The sequence below is a fragment of the Papaver somniferum genome, chromosome 4, assembly GCF_003573695.1.
Source record: "Papaver somniferum cultivar HN1 chromosome 4, ASM357369v1, whole genome shotgun sequence".
Classification (NCBI taxonomy): Eukaryota; Viridiplantae; Streptophyta; class Magnoliopsida; order Ranunculales; family Papaveraceae; genus Papaver; species Papaver somniferum.
Window position 1 is genome coordinate 68,524,782 of NC_039361.1, and position 21,924 is coordinate 68,546,705.

General features: G+C 38.3%; 1 protein-coding gene and 1 pseudogene across 1 annotated transcript; both read right to left on the bottom strand.

The window, feature by feature from the left end:
* Nucleotides 1-5,457: 5,457 nt before the first annotated feature.
* Nucleotides 5,458-8,753, bottom strand: LOC113275812 (annotated as a pseudogene).
* A 5,767-nt stretch (nt 8,754-14,520) lies between these two features.
* Nucleotides 14,521-17,143, bottom strand: LOC113272660. Its single transcript, XM_026522467.1, has 2 exons — nt 16,406-17,143; nt 14,521-14,568 (listed from the first exon to the last, which is right to left on the bottom strand). The coding sequence occupies exons 1-2, from the start codon at nt 17,141-17,143 to the stop codon at nt 14,521-14,523; spliced, it is 786 nt and encodes a 261-aa protein (XP_026378252.1).
* Between the last annotated feature and the right edge of the window lie 4,781 nt (nt 17,144-21,924).

Below are 21,924 nucleotides of genomic sequence, written 5' to 3' on the forward strand. Positions count from 1 at the left end.
ACTTTCATGTGATGTTTCCTCATTGCTTCGAAAATATCTCTCAGGTCCTGGTGGTGATCTTTGCGCATCCTACTTTTGACGAGCATGTCATCAACGTAGACTTCTAGGGTACTACCAATCCATGGCCTGAAGATAGCATCGACCATTATTTGGTACGTTTCCCCTGCGTTTCGAAGTCCAAAGGGCATTCTAGTGTAGCAATAAGGGACGTGCGGGGTGTAGAATGATGTGTGTAGTTGATCTTCTTCTGCCAGGGCTACTTGGTTGTAACCAGAATATCCGTCCATGAATGACAGCTCTTCGTATCCTTCCACTGCTTCAACCAGTTGATCTATGCTCGGCAGGGGATAGCTGTCCTTTGGACATGCCTAGTTGAGTTTAGTAAAGTCGATGCATATCCTAACCCCTCCATTTTTCTTAGGAACGACGACCATGTTGGAGATCCATGTAGGGTATTTGACTTCCTTGATGAAGCCTGCTTCTAGTAGTTTCCGAAGTTATTTTTCTACTGCCTTATGATACTCTGGTGCAACTTTTCTTATTTTCTGCCTGAAAGGTGGCGTGCCTGGTTCGATGCGCAGCTCGTGTTGGATTATTTTCGGATCAATCCCCGGCATGTCTCCTAACTTCCAAGCGAATACATCCGCGTATTCTTTAAGTAATTTGGTTAAGTTCTCTTTTTTCGTCCATTATGGTCCCTACTTTGATCATCTTCGGGTTTTCTTCCGTTCCTATGTTGATTTCTTTTACGGGCTCCACTGGTGTGAACACCGGCTTCGGGTCCCCAAGGACTGGGACGTTCTTTAATTGCTATTTGGTATGTTTATGTCCTTCGTTGGCTGCCGAAGTACTTGCCTCTGTGTTAAGGACATTATCATCCTTTGTCAAGCCCTTCCTTGTGGTTTCCTTGAGGAACAGGTCTATGGCCTTTTCTTTCGCAACTTCTTTATTTTTGATCCTTTGGGTTTTTCGCTGCTCTTCCTGTTCGTTGTTGATACGATCCTGAGTGGTCTGGCACTCTTTTGCAGAGACCCGATCTCCCTTGATTTCCATCACACCCTCGGGTGTAGGGAACCTGAAATATTGGTAGTAAGTTGCTGCCACTCCCTTGAGTTTATGTACCCACTTTCATCCAATAATGGCGTTATAGGGGGATGGGGCGTCAACCATGTTGAATCGTGTTTCTACTTTCATGAGCCCGGTGTTCACCTGCAACACGATGTCTCCCAATGGCTTTGTGGGCGCTCCGTTGAACCCGTAGATGGTGTAATAAGAGGTCATTAGTTGTTCATCATGGAGCTTCATCCGTTTGAAGGCGTCGTATAATAGAACATTCACTGAGCTTCCCCCGTCGACGAGGATCTTTTTGAGGTTGTAACCGGCCACTGGTAGTGTGAGGACCAAGGGATCTTTATGGTCTTCCATATCTTCTTCGATATCTTCAGTATCGAAGATGATAGGTGCGTCCATCCACTCTTCGTGCTCGTCCACCTCTACGCCATCAATCTTATATAATTCGTAGTGGTCTTCGAATTGCTTCCGTATCCTCTTTCCTATCTGCGCTGTAAGTGAGGTCCCTGTGGCTTCGGAACACGAGATGGTGTTGATTGTGCGGTTTCCCTCTGGAAGTTGGACTTGCTTGGTTCGTTTGGATCTGTCCTCGGTGACCTCCTTTCGTATGTATTGCTTGAGTTCGCCAGCATCAATCAATTTTTGGATCATTATTTTGAGGTTTTTGCATTTCTCGGTCTGGTGTCCATTGAAGCAATGATACTCACATTAATCTTTAGGCTTCTCGGTTCTTGGGGGCTGTTTCCCCTTAGACCACGGTCACTCCAAATTTTCCCTTCCTTTGATCTCTCGCAAGATCCGAGCGTAGCTAGCATTGAGCTTCGTGTAAACCTGATCTTCGAATTTTCGATCGTCTTTTCGTCGTTCATCTCTTCGTTCCTTCCTATCTTCGTGAGGCCGTTCCATTGAGCTATTTCTTTTGGCCCCGCTGGTTTGTTCTACGGAATTGGTACGGTGAGACCTCTGCGTTTGTGCCCTCGGTTTCTCACGCTGGATTTCTTCAAGACGAGCGTACTTCTCAATAATTATTCGAAGATCTCCTTCTGTCTTAGGTGCGCCTTCCGTGGATTTCAACAAATAGTGGACTCATTCGGTCTAATCCCCACTTGTAGCAGTTGATGCTTACTACGGGATCCACACTCCCTATGGCTTGGCAGATCTTGTGCCATCTGTTGGTGTATTCCCTCGTGTTCTCCTTGTAACCAATTGCCAGAGATAAAAGTTTATCCATTACGGTGTTGACAACTTTGTTATACATGTAGGTTCTCAAGAATTTCTCTGCGAGTTGATCGTAGGAGTTGATGGAATCAGGTGGCAGGTTGTCAAACCAAGACAAAGCCGATCCCTTCAGACTTGATGGGAAATATCTACAGAGGACGGCGTCGTTTTGACTCCATCGGGATAAGATACGATTATAATACCGGATATGTGTCGCGGGATCACTGGATCCGTCATAGCATTCAAAAGTTGGGACATGGAACTTTAACGGAATGGGGGTATTTGCCAGGCGATGAGTTAGGGGCGTGGATTTAGCTTCTTTCATCACCTCTTCAAGCCTTCCTCCGCCTTGTCTGGCTTTTAACTGCCTGATCTCAGCCATCATCTCATCACGCAGCTCCTCCATTGCGCGGTAATATCCCACGTTCTCATGCTCAGTTGAGCGTTTCTTTCTTCGAACTTCACTGTCATAATAGTCTAAGTCTTCGGCGGCATATTCCGGATCGGATGCACTGCTTCCCCTGTCGGAGTTTGATAGGATGATTCTTCGGTCTCGATTAGGCTCTGGTGCTTTAGAATTTGCTTCGTCCATTTGTTGGCTAGTCTTCGTGCTTTGGGCAATCCTATCTTTCAAGTCTTGGTTCTCCCTGGCCAGAAGAGCTACGGCATCTGCGTAGACCTGCTGGCTCTTTTTCAATTCTTCGAGCTCTACCATCAGTCGGTGGGACTTGTTTGATCCCTGATTGGGAGTTCCGGCTTGTACCCCTACGGCCATAGTTCCCCCTTCGTCTACTGTGTGTATTAAGGGTGGCCGAGGATCAGCTTCAATTGTTGGTATCTCCAAGTTTGGTCCCCTCGGTTGATCTTCCACCCGCGGTACTAAAACCACTGGTATGGTTTGATTCTGATCATTGGTTGACGGCATTCCGAAGACTGGTGGATGTGCGGGCCGATGTGTCATAGATTCTGCCACCCCTTCTTTTTGTTGATGGATTTGGTTTGAAACCAAAGTCTTGTTAGCTTCTGTAGCCTGGAGGGCCGCAACAGTTGCGTTGTTCTTTGTGGCTGCTGCTTTGAGAGCCGCGGCTGCAATGGAGTTAGTGTTCATAGGTGAGGTGATTTCCGCAGCATCCTGCCTCTGAGTAGCTGTTTTAGCTTTGTCTCCTTTCTGCTTGCTTCGGGTCATGACCGGGGTAATCCTGGTGTCTCCTTTGATGAGGCTTTGGTTTTTCCTGCCTCTAGTATCTTTTCCATTTTTAATCTTTTTCTGCATAGGGGAATAAATAAAGAGAACCAAAGATATCCACGAGGATCGGGTTAGTGCCATTCGTATCCGCAAGATTATTGGAATAGAAGGAAATGAGCTGCCTAAGGGCCTTAATAAAAGAAAAATGTAAAGACTCCATCGGTCTAGTTTTTGCAATACAAATCCTCTAATAAACAATCATGGACCTTGTTTTCAGACTACTTTTGAAAAAGAAAACTCTTGAAAAGGCAGATCCGTCGCGAGAACTCATGAATCTGGATTATTAAGTCTTAGTTTTAAAAGAAAAACGCCTTACGTGCAAATCTTTGATAGATAGCCGTGGATTTGTCTACTTTGAAATGGTGTTTGTGAAAATGAATACCATGAACCCAGAATAAAAAAGGTTTTGAAAGCACGCTGAACCCAGAATAGGGCACAACCATAATGCGCGTTTAAGGTGAAATCACAGGATAAGATAAATCTTTTATCGGGACAAAGTCCCTGTTTCTAGCGCCAGATTGTGAACACATAAATCATGAAGCCATCCACGTGTTCACAAACAATATTCGCATACATCCTAATTCTAGAATTGTACGTCGTATGCGTAAAGGGGATGATTATATCGATTCATCGACTCGAAGCCTTCGGGCTTGTCATTGTCTAGTCGAATATTATCATAAATAATGTTCGTATAAAGGAATAAACCAAGAGTCAAGTATAAATGTAAAGCATATGAAGTTTAACGCTGAATGTAAGGTGCTGAAATGTAAATAAGACAGATTTACATGGTTCGGCACTAAGGCCTACATCCACAGGGCTGGTGTTTCACTATGTATTGAATGGTTACAAAGATAGTTGAATGACTTTAGAGTATACATAGGTCCGCGGAAGTAGGGGATTACTTACTCTTCCTATTTCTCTCTCCTATATTCTCCTATAATTGCTCTAAATTGGTCGACCCCTTCTCTCTTAGTGGAGAGGGGTATTTATAGGGTTGGAACGTGGGTCCCATTTCTGAGGCGCCGTTGTAATCTTATCTTCTTGTGCTTTGTGCCTATTACGCAGAGGTCTTCGGCATATGCTGCGGCCTGAGCTTGAATACGAAGGATTATCCTCGCCTCTTCCACGAGCCGATTGACACGTGTATATCCCTTTGGTATTTAATGCGGGTAGATGAGTGTCTGCTCGTGTCAGACAAGTGTCTCTTTGTCTGGTCACATCTGTATCATCCAAACTTCCTCTCGGCCGTTGAACTGGGATCTTCCTCGGGATTGGGTGTGATAACACCCAAGGGGTATTATCTGGTGCTCCTCTGAGCCATCATACCTCTGTGATCCTCTGTCCCTGACCGTCAGATCTGCTGACCAGTGACATCTTCTGATGAGATGCTTGCTATCGTGTTTTGATATCTTGTTATATATGCCTTCCACGTGTCTCTTTATGTACACGTGGTGGATGATGAAAGGTGTCCATACAATACCCCACCATGAAATTTTTACCAACTCAAAAACAGATGACGTCAAGAGCTGGATAACTAAGTGGTTCAATTCTAACAAATCAAACAGAACAACTAGGGGTCCGTCTAATGCAGACATCTTAGCCATGGGAACCTGGGTATTTGGAAACATAGATGTGAACAATGTCAAGCCAACCGTAACTTTACTAATAAATATGGATCTACTAGTATGCAATGCCAATAGGCAAAATCTTAAACCCATACCAAACTACGAATGATAGTTATGTAAGCTACTCCAATCAGTAATATAATCTGCTTACTAGAAAAGAAAAAAAATTAATAGTAATAATAATAAAAAAACTATCTAAGAGAATCTTTCAGTTGTAAACCTTACTAGTTACTTAATGAGAAGGAGCTTCTTCATCCATGACTTAATCTTCTATGATACTGGATTAAGAATAAAAATATGTATATCAAGCGCAATCAGGCCAAAGTAACATGACATTAATTTTAGCAGGAGTAGATATGTCTCTAATACATGAATACCAATTGTCCGCTCTACAGAATTGTGTCACTGAGGGGAGCATACACAAGTAGAGATTTTATTCTAGCTGCACCTTAAAATCAACAACAATTGAAATCATGATAATACCTTCAATCAATGTTTAGCTGGCCCTCCGTGCCAGAATCACTAACTCCATGCTTTCAACCTTCCTCAGACTCGCCATCCCAAATGCGAGGTTTCGATCTTTTATCTATATCCTCCTCTTCCTACACCCAACCAAATTCAAACAATCAGATTAATGAGATGGTTCTAAGTCAAGAGGAGAAATTTAGATGTATGCCAATGAAGTTATCCACATAATATGGTATATGGACATACCTCTTCTGGGGGTTTTGTGGTCGGTGGCCTTTCCCGAAATTGTACACTTGGAACATGCTGTATCTTTGAAAGTTGCTCCAACAATGAATCCCTGTATAAAATTACACATCAGCGCTTAGGCCTAAAAAGCTGCAATTGACACTATCTTTTCCCCCTTTATGAGTAGCCAACTCAAATAGAGGAAAACTACCGAGATACTGTAACACAATGATTTCATGTCAAATAAGATTCCAAAGTAATTTCGTCAGTTATCTATAACATTAACACTACATCTTAAAATCAACATACCCAGACAGCATCTTTACAATATTTTGAGATGATTTTTAAAGAGAGAATCATGATGCAAGATATAATAAAATGGATGACTGAGACAAACCTTCAAAATCACAAGGTGCAGTCAATGATATTCAATATTTTTAATAGAAAATCAACAAGGGAATGAAAATGATTATATTTTCTTTACATGATATCTTGAATTGCTTCAATAATCACCAGTGGTTCCAGAAAGCCACTTGGTATCTTGTCCCAATTCAACTTAGCAACAGTGTAATTCAGTAATAAGTAGTAATTTACCTTATTTTGTTTAATTCTTCAGGTTTGTTCTGATTCTTCATGCCGCTTGTTTTACCATGTAGAGTATGGTCTGGATCAAAGTAGTCATAATATTCATTGCGAGGTAGTATCTCAGCAGGCTCCTTTCCGACTGCAACTGCTGTCTGTACACTCGCAGAGTGAAACTCAGATGGAACTTCAATAAAGAGATACCAAGAATAAGTGAAAGGAATGAGCAAATTAAGACCTCATAGCACCAACAGCGGGAGACATTTCTAATTGTATAGCCTCCACCACCTAAGACCATTAATGGCACGTTGAAGGATCTAAGATATCTTAGGCAGTTTGCATGACCCTTGACAGATAGGTTGAAGCGACCCAACCTATCACCAGAAAGAGAGTCTGCACCACATTGTAGAACAACTGCTTCCGGCTGATAAACTTCCATTACTTTCTTGATGATTGGACGAAATAAATTGCGAAAACTATCGTCATCGATGCCATCTTTAAGAGGTACGTTCAGGGCATAATACTCTCCACCACCTATGCCAATGTCCTCTATGTTTCCAGTTCCCGGAAAATAGTCCCCAAATTTATGGAACGATACCGTCATGACTCTGTCCGTAGTGAAAAATGCCTCCTCTACCCCATCTCCATGGTGTACGTCAATATCTACATACAAAACTCGCTGCAAGACAGTAGGCAAAATTATGAAGACAGGTAATAGTGTTCATTCATGCCTAACAAAATGACCTCTGTAAACTGATTATAATAAATACAAAGCTGCACTATAATATATTTTCAGTCCAATTCAATTAACGTACAATTATAAAATAGCTCAATTAACTACTCAAAATCGATTCAACATATAAAATAGAGTATACAATTATCTACTTTAACATTACAAACACCAAGAAGAATCAGATGTACCTAAAACCCTATTGACTTGCCCATAAAGTAGTACACTGCATGATGGCACAAACAATGAATGCACAGTAAACTAGCCCATATTATCTCAATGTAGACCACCTCCATCTATACACTAATTCACAGTTATCCGAAATTCATGAGCATCTCTTTTTGTTTTAATTCTACTTCCATATACATTATACACATCATAGCTCAGTATACTTACCGACTTGAGCATCACAAACACCCACACAATAGTCAAAACCACCTGAATGGCTGAAACCCTTTTGACCTAGCAGTATAAAGTAGTACACACAACACCAGGGCACAATGAACATTTCAATGCGAGTATATCATACTTATCCCAATGTACTCCCGATTATATCTACCAATAGCATGATAGCTAACCAATTTCAAAATCATTTTGTTTGGTACATATATAAATTCTACTTCTATAAATGCATCAGAGCTCACTATCCCAATTTCACACATACTTATTAACTCTTTCACTATTTCAGTTATCAAATTCTTAGTTTATCTAGTCATCCACAAGCGATCCAAATACTTATTAATTAAACAAAGACGACAATCAAACTTATCAAACCCTAAAGCAAAAACCCTGGCGATCTCTTACCTTGTGTGACTTGAGCAGCTCAAGAATACCCAAAACAATATCGTTCGCATAACAAAATCCAGAAGCGCTACATTTTTTAGCATGATGTAGACCTCCCGCCCAATTCAGCGCAATATCGGCATCCCCTCTGTTTAATTTACCAGCAGCACAAGGAACCACCAGCAGATGCTTGACAAAACCCAAATAAACCCTCAAATACAGGGCAATCTCCACCAACATTAAATCTTCGCAGATCTACTGAAGGAATATCATCAAGTAAACTCTCAGGACTAACAGATGATAAAAAGTTAACATAATCATCAGAATGAAATTTTCTAATTGCTTCAGGAGTAGCTGGTACTGGAACATTTAATTCCATTGAATTATGAAGACCATAATGAAGAACCAAACTGTGTGTCATACGAATTCTATGTGGTATCATAGGATGATTTTGTCCATAAAAATAATTTCCTATTTTTGGTTCATAGAAATATGAAACATTGCGTTTCCTTCCATCAGTTCCTGCTGTTGGAAGTGAATTTCCTGATAGATCTTCTTCCATCTTTCTCTTTCCTTCTTTCCTTTTCTCTGGATCGCTTTCTGGTGAGTATAAGCCCTTGTGTTGGTGTAAGTAGACTTCGCCTGATGGAATGACGGAAAAAGTGATTTCAGAGAAAGTGTGGGGGAAAGATAAGAGAAAACAGCTAAGGTGCTGATGGAAAGAAGAGAATCAAATGAAGATTCAAGGGCTTAGATGAAGAATAGAAGAACAGTTTTAGTAAAGAATAATTGCAGCAGAAGAAAGATTGTTGTTCTATTTTCATGATAGTAACAAAAAGCAACAAGAAGGAAATATAAAGGACAGTCACGAGAACGACAAGTTACAAATATTAGTTGAAATGGACTCGCCTAAGGGCTAGCCAACAAAAATGGAAATGGTGCCATACGGACGTGACACATTTTAAGTCGTAGTCTTTTTCTTTCAAGCGGTCCACTTGATTTTTAGAGGAAGGTTATTATTGGGGCGTCACATTTCATTAGAGGTGCGTCACTTAATAGAACAAAGGGAATTTTGACAAAGTGATCCAGTTTTGAATTAGGGTAAAAATAGTGCGCCTGTTTTTTTGCACTTTTCTAAAAGCCCCGTTTATTTTCAAATAACGCTTTCCATCCCGTTAACTGCAAGGTGGCAGTTATCTCACCTGTTGAAAAGTCATATTTACCCCTAAACTATGTCGTGAACTATGACCCCTAACCATGAACCCTAAACCCCTAACCTTGAACTATATCGTGAACCATGAACCCTGAACCATGAACAACGAAGCCTGAACCCTGAACTATATCGTGAACCATGAACCCAGAACCATGAACTTTGAACCCTGAACCTTAAACCCCTAACCCTGAACCTCGAACCCTTAATCCATGAACCGAGCTCGACGAACCTGAAAAAATGAAGTAGAAGATAAACGTGACAAGTAAAGGGTAAATAAGTAAAAAATTGGATGGAAAACTAAATTAGATGGAAAAGTTAACAGTGGGGGCAGTTTTGAAAAGTTGAAAAAAACGGGGGCAATTTAGTAAACCGAAATTGAGAGTGGGGCAGTTTATCAATAAAACGGGTTCCTCATAAGTGATATCAAAAACCCCTTATCAAAAATAATTTTGTAATGACTAAACAAACCTTATTTAGTTAATTTTAATTTAATTTAATTAGATAAAAATTAAATTAATGAAATTTGTTGTATACTTAGTGAATTCTGGGACAAAGTTTTTGTGGGAAGAAAAACTGGCCGTAAAATAAACTTCTACAGTTGGAAATAATCCAAACCTGGACGTAAAATCACTTATACGGTTGGAAATAATTCAAACTTGGACGTAAAATCACTTCTACGGTTGGAATTAAAAGAAAACTGGACGTAAAATCAGATTCTACGATTGAAATTAAAAGAAACCTGGACGTAAAATGAGCTTCTACGGTTGGAATTAATCCAAACCTGGACGTCACTTCTACGGTTTTTAAGTTTTTATTTTAGTTAAAGGGTAATCTAGACATTTTGTATATGTGTTAGGATATCCCATAACCACTTTTTTAGACATTAAGAATCCAAGTGAACCCCCTCTATTGGAGTGTGACGCCCGAATAATGGTCTTCTTTTAGAGAGCGGCAACTCCAAATTGTAAATTGCAAAAATTACGTTTAATCTCATATAACTTTGGATTTTTATTTTCTAGTCCAACCTCCTCAGGTCTGGTAATCGTTGGTCCAAAAACAAGACCGCACTACAAGAAAGCCTCAAATGCCGACTGGTTAAAACTCGTCGAGTAAAATCGATTTTGACTACGAATGGGATTTGGCGAGTGAAATCGACAGTCAGAGCTAGTGTCGGACAAGCCAATCATGCGATAGAACCATTTTTTGGGGACCATGGTTTTTTTTGTGGGGGACCATGATTCTATTTTAGGCAAGACATTATAAGTAATTCTAATTCACCCCTTATCTAAATGTTTTTCTTAATACCAAAATGACCCTCCTTAATTAAATGTGTTATTTTAACGATTAATTAGATATTAGTTAATGATTAGTAATGATTAGTGATTAGTTACCATTAATAAGTTCTATTACAAAAAATTGAAAATTTTCTTTGTGATCAAACCAAACTATATATTTGGTGTGACCAATTAAGTTCGGTTACCCAAATTTATGACCAAAAAGGAACTTAATGATTAGTGATTAGTATGATTAGTAATGATTAGTTGTCAGTAAGAAGTTCGGTTACAAAAAATTGAAATTTTTCTTTTCAATCAAACCGAACTATATATTCGGTTAGGAAACATTTTTGGCGACGTAACCGAATTTTTTGCGACGTAACCGAACCTTAGTTCGGTTAGGAAATGTTTTTCGCGAAATAACCGAACTGTGGTTCGGTTGGGAAATGTTTTTTGCAACTAATCGAACTACCTTAGTTCGGTTGGGAAATGTTTTTTGCAACTAACCGAACTGTTGTTCAGCTGGGAAATATTTTTCGAACTAACCGAACTAAGGTTCGGTTGGGAAATGTTTTTTTTTGCAACTAACCGAACTACTAGGGTTTGGTTGGGAAATGTTTTTTGCGATGTAACCGAACTAAGATTCAGTTGGGAAATTTTTTTTGCGACGTAACCGGACTGATGTTCGGTTAGGAACTATTTTTACGAAATAGACAACTTGTTCTTCATGTTCATCATTTCCATTAGGTTCGGTTAGTTCGACAAAGTTTTTCACATAATTCCTAGCCGAACTTCTCTCTGCAACTTCCATTTTCAACTCATTTTGATGGTTAATACTCATTTTTCAATCGAACGAGGAACGTCAAGGAAAGAGAGAAGAAGAAGAGAATAATTTTTCTTTTCAAAACTAAAAAATTTCGATTCCCCCTTGTTTTTGTTTTTGATTTTCGTTAATAGATTCATTTAGATTAGATATATGTGATTAGATTTATATAGTTATTAGGTTAGTTTTAATTTAAATTAAAGTAAACGGTAAATGTGTATTTACCTAACTTTAGGACACCCCTTATAAGTATAGGGAGGTTGTCTAAATAAGACCATGGTCCCCCAAAAAAATCATGGTCCCTAAAAAATGGTTCATGCGATAGGATTTGTCCAGCATTGCAATCGCCTAAAGCCCTAAACTTTGGCCCACTGAATAAACTCGGTACTTCGAAAGTAAGCAGTGGACATGTGGTTACTTGGGTTATGGTCGACTCTATTTGAGAGCAACCACAGTAGACGATCAAACCTATAACTATGGTCCAGATACGAGACACAGCGGGACGGAGTAAAGACTAAAATCTGTATCAAGACCAAATTCCGAACTATATTTGGTCGGGGACCAAGACCAAAACAATATATAGTCGAGCGGACATATAATGTTCGTTTGTCGCCGGGCGTGTATATAATGTGATCCTGTTGATGAGGCGGGCATATAATGTGATCCTGGTGATGGGGCGGGCATATAATGTGATCCGGAGTGAGGCGTACATATAAAGTTCGCCTGATGACTGATGGGGCGTGCATATAATGTGATCTTGTGATGGGACGGGCATATAATGTGATCCTGGTGATGGGGCGGTCATATAATGTGATCCCGGTGTATACTTTTTCCCAAGCGACCAAATTTACTCTTCCACCCTAGTGTAACACCACGAACTAAATTTAAATTTGATCATTTCTTTTGGTCTTTGGTATATGGTTTTGATCGCACCATTGCAGTTGCTCTGTGAGTTGGAGACCTATTATCGATCAGTTGGTTAAAGAGTCAACCATTCTTTAACCAAACAATAAGATGCGCTTGTTATGCTATGTTGAGCCGACCATATTTTGGAGTTGGTGTGCATTAGCCTTATTTTATGGCCAACTTAAATGAGCAATAGCAACATCGTTGGCCGATGCATAGAACCACTAGATCGTAGTTGGGATATTCTCTTCACACAATCAGCAAATTTGATGACAAACCAGATCTGACACTTGTTACTCTATCGGTTATGTTTAAACCCAACATATTTGAGGATCGACAATAGCATTTTGAACAGACGGGAATTCAACCAGCCACCAGAACAAGTTATTGCCAGGCTCTGTGCTTAGACCCACTAAATTTCACACTTGGTGATTATTAATTATGGAGCAGTAAAACAAATAAATTGTACATTTTCATTTTTTATGCTAGGTAATCTGAAATTAACATAAACAATCAATATATTAAAGCATAATGTAACCATTATAATTGATGCGTGTCGTAACCACAACAAATTAATTAATATTTTTCCACCTAATTAACAAGTAATATAGTGTAGTCAAGTTCGTTCCCACAAGGAGCAAGAGTTTTAGTTGTTTAATTTTCACAACAAGGAGGGTTTGTTTTATAAAGAAAATAAACAAAGCAATTCAAAGATAAAGTTGAAATCAATAAGAGAGATTAGATCAATGAATCCTTCTTCGTCGAAAAACAATGATGCAAGTTATGTTTTTCATCCACATGTTATTAGTCACAGATGATCACCAACCGTAGGATAGCAAGTTCGCTTAGCTAACCTCAAAACTCCTTATTTCACTGAGTAACAGGTCCGCTTAATTATTAGATTCTATTCAAAAGAACTACCTTGAGGTTCGCTTACAAGATGTAATTCCCCGAACGCATTAAGATTTATGAATTTAGGTTTAGTACTAGTAGTTAAACTCGGTTCTCTTGGTCCACTTTCTAGCGTTGTTTTCACACACAATTGCTCCACGGAATCCCTCCGCAAGGTCTCGTGTTTGCTACTTGTGTAAAGAGTCAAGAAACGATTACTTATCCCCTAACTTTCACTAGCTTTAGATCAATTAACAAATCAATTTAGTATGCATCCTAAACGACCTATCAATCAACCATGAATGTATAAACATCCCTATTAGTAAAAACAAACGATAATCATGTGAAAACTTCAAAGTAGATTTAAAACATGTCAAGAATTAGGAATTCATCCTCAATCAATAAAATTAGCTACTCATGTTAAGGAGTTCACACAAAGAATTAAGAAAAGAGAAGTGTTGTGTGTGTAGAGGTGTGTAGAAGTTGTATAGAGAACTTCTCTATTTATAGACTTTAATGCTCTTCAAATCCTCCAAGGAATAGAATCCATTTCCCTTTGTAACTCAACTTCCAAATCCAAGCCTTTCTCAAATCTTCCATCTTCTCTTTTCAAATCCAAGCCCAATTCTTCAAACCCATAAGTCTAGAAAAATTTTCATTAATTGAGTCGCCGGAACTTCACTGGTACCACCGGAAAGCTCCATGCCGGTCACTGGAATCTTCATCGCCGTTGACAGAATATTCCGTCACGTCGTCGTTACAGTTAACGGTCAAACTGGTCAAGTTGTCAGTCAACTGGGTCAAGAGAAGGATAGTCAGCTGATCTTAGTCAGGGTCTGAGTTAGATTACTTGGTCTTACTCAGCCTGGATCAGTGAGGTTTACGAGTCTATGAATTAACTCGTCAACATAGATATCCGTCATGGTTCTGTTTGAATTCCTGTCAATTCCCGACCAATTTCAGGCCCTTCTTTTCTTCTCCCTGTAACAAATCCTAGCATACATCTAATTATTCAAGCACACCCATTACTGCTGACCAGCAACAAGTTCATCATCTTCCATGTACGCCATACACTCCATTCTGCAGATTCACTTCCCTGCAACCTTGACACCGCTAACCCTCCAAACACTAACTCCACTTCTTGCTGACAAACAACCATTCCCATTTTATCAATTCTTCTACGCTTCAGCACTACGTCCAAACTCCATTTAGTCTTTTCTCTGTTCACTTCAGAACCAGCATCATCGATCCATTTTCTTCCATCTCCAAGAACACCAACACAAACCCATCTCAGCTTATCCATCAATCTCTATATCTGTTTGATTCAGAAGCAGCTTCAATTCCTTTCTTCTACTCAAATTCAAGACTCCATTCTTCTAGTACATCGACCGTCATCAGTACCACTGAAATAAATTTCCTTTCTGGCTAACCACAAATCCCATAACAACTTCAGTTTAAACTTGCATCACAGACCACCAATACCAGTTGCTCCGCCAACAATTCCATCCTGCAGCTGCAATGGCAATTTCAAATCCCAGATAAATCCATCTGCATCTCCTATATGAGTTCGCCGCCACTGTTTCTACAACTCCATCTTCACATCGGCAACAACAATACCACAAATCATCAACACCTTCATCTGATTTCTTAGATCGACAGCAACATTAACTCAAACCCTTATTTCTTCCTTGTCAGATTCAGCCTTCAATTCACAGCAAAACTAAAATTAACCACAAACCCATTTCATTAAAAGCATCACGCTCATATTCCATGATTCAATTTCAGTTACAGACCATCATCAATCTTCAATTCTCGATCTGTTTCAGCTCTCAGGTTTCTTCTCCCTGTGTTGTTCAACAGCAACAATACTCGCCTGATTCGACCACGGTACAAGCACCACCATCTTCTTCATTGAATCTCTCAGGAACACCAACACAGACCCATCTTATCAGCAACACCACCTTCATTGAAATCCCCTTAAGCAGCATCACCAGTTCTCTCTCAGATTCATCTTCATCTGCTCATCTCTCTTCTTCTTCATTCTCGAGTTTTAATTCACTCTCTGCCATTAAATACCTTTCCAATCTCTCTCGGGAACGACAACAATAATTTAACTTGCTAACCTTATCGATTTCATTTCTTGAACATCACCTCTTCTCTTTCCTCAATTCTCGGAATGTTTCTCGATCCCAATATGCAAAAATGATTGAGAAGATAAATATATGGATTCAGGTTTAGGGTTATAAATTGGGTTTGTTATCCAACACCCGGTCACCTTGATAAGGGATACCCAGCTGGCATCCCCTTAACTACGGCTAGTCTTTGTTTAATACTCCTCCAAATAGAGTTGCCCCTTAACCTTGGCTCAACTCCCAATATTGTTTGCCTGGTGAAATGACAATTTTGCTCTTCTTGTGCAATTTTGGATGATTTCTTCTTCTTTTCTTATGCATGACTCCAGAGTACCTAATAACTCAAAAACACACGTAAAATACATAATTTACAAGAAAAATAACAAAGAAAGCATAACCAATAGATAATAATTAACGGTGTATTCTACACCTATCAATAATCAGTTGAAAGATGTACATATATTAATTGGTTAACTACTACAATTACGAAATATGTGCAAAAACATTTGTATCAAGTTTCGCACCATGGCACATCTTCACATGGAGGCATTTGCATATATAATTGTCTACAGAGGATATCCCAGGACACATATTTTTGGATATTTGTTTGCACTAATATGCATATGACCCTGCTCTGCGAAACCACTGAAAAACATTTATGTTGATATGACATACTGGATATGCAACAAATGGATTAAAGTAAACTGCATGCTGTCAACTGAAAATATATTCCACCTAGCGTAGAATAAAGACCATAAGTACTAAGAAACAACAATATCATTGAATACAGTTGTCGCAAGATTATCAAGAATAATGAAATAAATATACAATCATTTTTTTGCTTAATCATAGAAATTTTATTACCAAAAGGAACAAAAAAAGGTTACAAAGGAAACTGTCTAGACAGGCCCAGATCAGTTAGACCCAACAAAAAGAGATACAAAAAAAGGACTGAAAACAAGCCCAAAAAAATAAAATCCCTACTAATTAACAGAACCTAAAGTAAGCTTGATTCTCCCATTCCATCGCTCCTATGAATGTAGATTTTTCATTATATTCAATCACTTCTCCTCTGCAAAGAGAAGCACCCTTCTTTGCCACCTTGTCAGCTGAAAAATTAACCTCTCTAAAGGAATGTCCGAAGGTAATGCACTGAATTCTTGCCATTATCCTTTGTTATCTTGTCTTTACTATCCATAGAACTCTCCCTGAACTTACAGCCTGCAACACTGCCATAGAGTCTAGACTAAAGCATACATTAAGAAATTGTCTTCTTATAGGACATTCACCTGCACCAATTAAGGCCATTACTTCTGCATTAAAGTTTGTAGCCACTCCTAATCCTCGAGCTACAGCCCCAAGAAAACCACCTGTACAACTCCTTCCTACAAAACCATATCCTGAATTACCAGGATTCCCCTTGGAAGCACCATCACAGCAAATGAGTACTTGGTTAACTGCAAGAAATCTAAAAATGCATTCCTTAACTTCAGTGATTTGAACCTTCATACCCTTAATACCAAATTCAGACATAATGTTCATATCATACACAGTTCCTCTGATTTTACCTTTCATTCTCACACTGCACTCTTTAGTGAACTGCAGAATTTTCATTTTGAAACTTAACAGATTAGGATCTTCCTCATCATAACAAACTCTGTTTCTGGTAAACCAGAGCTTCACCATTGTAGTAAAAGCACTAATAAACCATACTTCTCTCACAGCGGGGCTTACCTTCTTCACACATTCCAACACATCCATAAAGTTACGAGGGTTCAAAAATTTAAAAATTCCACCCAACCAGTGCCAAATTTTCTCACTAAAATCACAATGCCACACGATATGATCCATTATATCATGTCCATTACCACATAAGTAACATTTTGACACAGTGTGAAATCCCTTCTTTCTGTAATTTTCTTCAGTTGCACAAGCTCCTCTTAGGATTTTCCACATATTAGTAGAGATTTTAGGATGAATAACAGAACCTCATACCTGATTTGTCCAAGTAAATTTGGGATATTTTTTCCTTATTAGATGAACTGCACTTTTAACTGAAAAAATTCCAGCCATATCAGAAGTCCAAATGAGTTTATCCTTTCCACCACCAATGACAGTTAATTCTTCTTTAGAAAAGAAGTTTAACATTACTTCAGGTATATTCCACTCACCATTTGCAATAACTCACCGACCTTCATGTCTTTATACTGAGATATAAAAGAATTATCTTGATGTAAATCATTCAAAGCCTCTTCCTTTATCCACTTATCTCTCCATACAGAAATATCTTTTCCATCTCCAACCAGCCACCTACTCCCTTCTTGTACTTCATTCATAACCCATTTTATTCCTGGAAAAATTGAAGATTTTTTATGATAGAAAATACAATTACCATTTCTGTCTTTATACTTAGCATTCATAAAATTTGTCCATTTTACTTCCTCAGTCTTCATTTTCCAGAGAAGCTTCATGAGTAGAGCTTTATTAATAATTTCAAATCTTCTTATTCCCAATCCACCTTCAGATATTGGAGCACGAACCTCCTCGAATATTTATTAATATACAATCATACAAGAACAACTTTTCAGAAATATTTGACATGCCAAACCATTTATAAACAATCAAAGATAGCACAGTTTGAGAATATACCTGAAGCCAAAGCACACTAACATCATGTGTTATAGCTTCATCATAATCTTCAATAATAAAAAATGCTTGGGAACATTTGAACTACTGCATGGAACTGGAGGCCTCGCCCGATCAATGGGTTGGTGGTCTTAGAGATGTATCTGCATATTCTCAATACTGTAAATAATTTAAAAACAACAAGTATGTTAGACCAGAATGACATAATGGATATGCAGCAAATTCATTGAAAAGTTCAACAAAAAACCATAAGCATGTTTAACAAAGAATCCTTGAGAAGACATCATTTCAAGCGCTTTCTGGAAAGCAATATTATATAGGTTTCATATACACCATTAAACTTCGTAGCAAACAACATTAGCATCTTCATGGTTCATACACAACATGGTCCTTTCCCTTTGGTATATATATGCATGTGAAAGTATTAGAAAGCATAAAAGAAATGTAGTGACAAGATGATTGCAAGTTATCAATCTCACTAAATACAGTTGAAGCATAATTATCAAGAATGATAAATGATCACAACTTTGATCACAAATATACATCCATACAAGAAAAAATATATTTTAAATCATTGATAAGCAAACAAGTATGGAATACACCTGAACGTAAACACATGAACTTCCCCTCACTCACAATGTTGTTGCTGATGAAGAAATTTGAAGATACATGAACCTTGACACTAGCCACTCGATTCTTGCAACGACAAAAGCAAAAAACATAAACATCTCATCGCGTACTGAGTAATAATTCTTGAATGAGTATTGCCGAAAGGCTTCTATGAAAAATTCTAACAAGAAAAGGAAATTTTAATCAAATCTACCAAATTGTAAACTTCATAGAAAATTTAGTGCATTCTTCTTTCATGAACATTGAAAAAGCGGGGGTCTAACAACCATACCCAATATTTCGTTCGGGAATCTGAATAGGCAAACTCCAATATACTTTGGAGAGAATCAATTAGACAGTCAGACTCAATCTATAGAAAATTATATCAAAGAGTTATATCTTAATTTCTCAATTCAATCTGCAATCAAACAAATTGGAATTTGCGAGCCCGATTGAATAAGAGAAATAACTTGGACGTTATCACAAACCAACATCCAAGTGTCAATCAATTCATCAACAACCCAAAGGTCGGATTCAAGAACTGATTGAACTTAACGCACAACCTGTGATATTTCTATTATATAACAAAATATAATGCGAATGAGAAATAACACAAACACCAGAAAATTTGTTAACGAGAAAACCGTAAATGCAGAAAACCCCCGGGACCTAGTCCAGCTTTGAACACCACACTGTATTAAGCCGCTACAGACACTAGCCTACTACCAATGAACTTCGGAATGGAATGTAGTTGAGCCCTAATCAATCTCACACTGATCAAGGTACAATTGCGTTCTTTACGTCTCTAAACCCCAGCAGGATTCTACGCACTTGATTCCCTTAGCTGATCTCACCCACAACCAAGAGTTACTACGACCCAAAGTCGAAGACTTGATAAACAAATCCGTCTCACACAGAAAAGTCTATTGGAATAGATAAATCTGTCTCCCACAGAAATACCTATGAGTTTTTTATGTCTTTTGATAAATCAAGGTGCACAAGAACCAATTGATAAACCGAACTTATATTCCCGAAGAACATCCTAGTATTATCAATCACCTCACAATAATATTAATCGTATGGAAGCGAAACAAGATATTGTGGAATCACAAACGATGATACGAAGATGTTTGTGATTACTTTTAACCTTACCTATCGGAGATTGAATCTCGAGAAAATCTTAGAGAACATAGTACTCAATACGATAGAACAAAGTAAGATCAGAACACGCAACAAAAGACAAAATAGTTGGGTCTGGCTTCATAATCCCAATGAAGTCTTTAAGTCGTTAACCTATAATGGTTTTAGAAAAACCTAGGTTAAAGGAGAATCGACTCTAGTCGCAACTTGTATCACACAGGAGGTGTGGGGATTATGTTTTCCAGTTGCTAGAGTTCTCCCTTATATAGTTTTCAAATCAGGGTTTGCAATCTAAGTTACCTTGGTAACAAAGCATTCAATATTCACCGTTAGATGAAAACCTGATTAGAATCAAGCTAATATCTTTCAACCGTTAGATTGAACTTAGCTTGTTATACACAAATGAAATGTACCTTCATTTAGGTTTGAGTAACCGTACCTAAACGTGTACACTAGGTTGGCTCAACAGTAGTTAACCGACGTTAGCAATATGAACACTCTCGTATCAACCTTATTCATCTTAACCACAACTAGCTCAAATGACTCAAATGAAACTAGTTATTTTTCAATTGCTATATTCTCATAGAAGTATACAAGACACAAGTGAAGAAAAATCGGTTTGATTCACTCGAATCAATTCATGAACATTATAGCCACGGTTTGCATAGAATGCATTCCCTATTATATAAATGTATTAGTTCATGAACAAACCGATTTTAAAACTTTAACCACTCAAGTATGCAAACGGGCACGCATACTTAAAGTAGCCGTACTGAGTTTGGGTTCGCCAGTATGAAAACGGGTACGCATACTTCCAAACACAACAGAAATTCCCTGACCCAAACCCTTCGCCAATACGCGTACGGGTATATGTACTTAGGATTCCGGAATTTCACAACTAACAGGTACGCATATGGGTATGCATACTATAGTTCCGGTCATGGATCACATATATGCAAGAACACATACTATGTTCATAACCCAATGATGGTTAAGTGTGCTAAACTCTATTTCAATCATTGAAACATTCTTAGAGGATGACAACAGCTGTTTTCATGAACTATTAGCATCAAAGCAATTTTCAAGTTATTGAAATAATCATAACGAAACATTCCAAGTCCACATCAAATGATTGTATCACACAAACCATCTAAGATGCTACTCGACGATTTTTACATGACCATTGAAAAAGCGGGGGTTTAACAACACCACCCCATATTTCGCTTAGCAATTTGTATGGACTAACTCCGAAATACTTTCTAGAGAATCAACTAGACAGTCGGACTCAATCTAGGTAAAAGTATCTCAAGGAGTTAATATCTCTCTCTTGTTTTGATTTACTCAAGCTAATATAAATCAGCGAATCTTTAATCAAACACAAGGAATAACTTGGATGGTACCATAGACCAATATCCAAGGATCAATCAATATCAATCAATAACATAAGGTCGGATTTCCAATTGATTGATTCAAACGCACAACCTGTATTATTTCAATTATATAAACAAATATAATGCGGAAATAAAAATAACACATGAAAAAGCGGGGGTCTAACAACACCACCTAATATTTGGCTTAGCAATCTGTATGGAAAAACTCGAATATGATTTTAAGAGAATCAACAAGACTCAATCAATTAAAAGTACATCAACGAGTTTATCTCTCTCTCTCTCTCTCTTGATTTGATTTTCTCAAGCAGAAACTGCGAGTACTAATCAAACACAAGGAATAACTTGGATGGTACCAAAGACCAATATACAAGGATCAATCAATAACAATCAATAACCAAAGGTTGGATTACTCTAATTGATGATCTAACACACAACTTGTATTATTTCAATTATAAAGATAAAACAATATAATGTGGAAACTGAAATAACATAGACACCATAAATTTGGTTAACGAGGAAACCGCAAATGCAGAAAAACCCCGGGACGTAGTCCAGATTGAACACACATTGTATTAAGCCGCTACAGACACTAGCCTACTCCAAGCTAACTTCGGACTGGATTGTAGTTGAACCCTAATTAGTCTCCCATTGATCCAAGGTACAGTTGTACTCCCTACGCCTCTGATCCTAGCAGGATACTGCGCACTTGATTCCCTTAGCTGATCTCACCCAAAACTAAGAGTTGTTACGACCCAAAATCGTAGGCTTTGAAAATAAACAAATATGTCTCACACAGACAAGTCTATCAAAGGATCAATCTGTCTCCCACAGAAAAACCCTAAAGTTTTTGTTCCGTATTTTGATAATAATCAAGGTGAGCAAGAACCAATTGGTAATCCGGTCTTATATTCCCGAAGAACAGCCTAGATAAATCAATCACCTCACAACAAT

Coding starts and splice junctions, on each gene's coding strand:
- LOC113272660 (XM_026522467.1), bottom strand. CDS start 17,143: ATGTGGAAAATCCTAAGAGGAGCTTGTGCAACTGAAGAAAATTACAGA. Junction 14,569..16,405: donor CTATGGCAGTGTTGCAGGCT/GTAAGTTCAGGG, acceptor TTGCCATTGCAG/CTGCAGGATGGAATTGTTGG.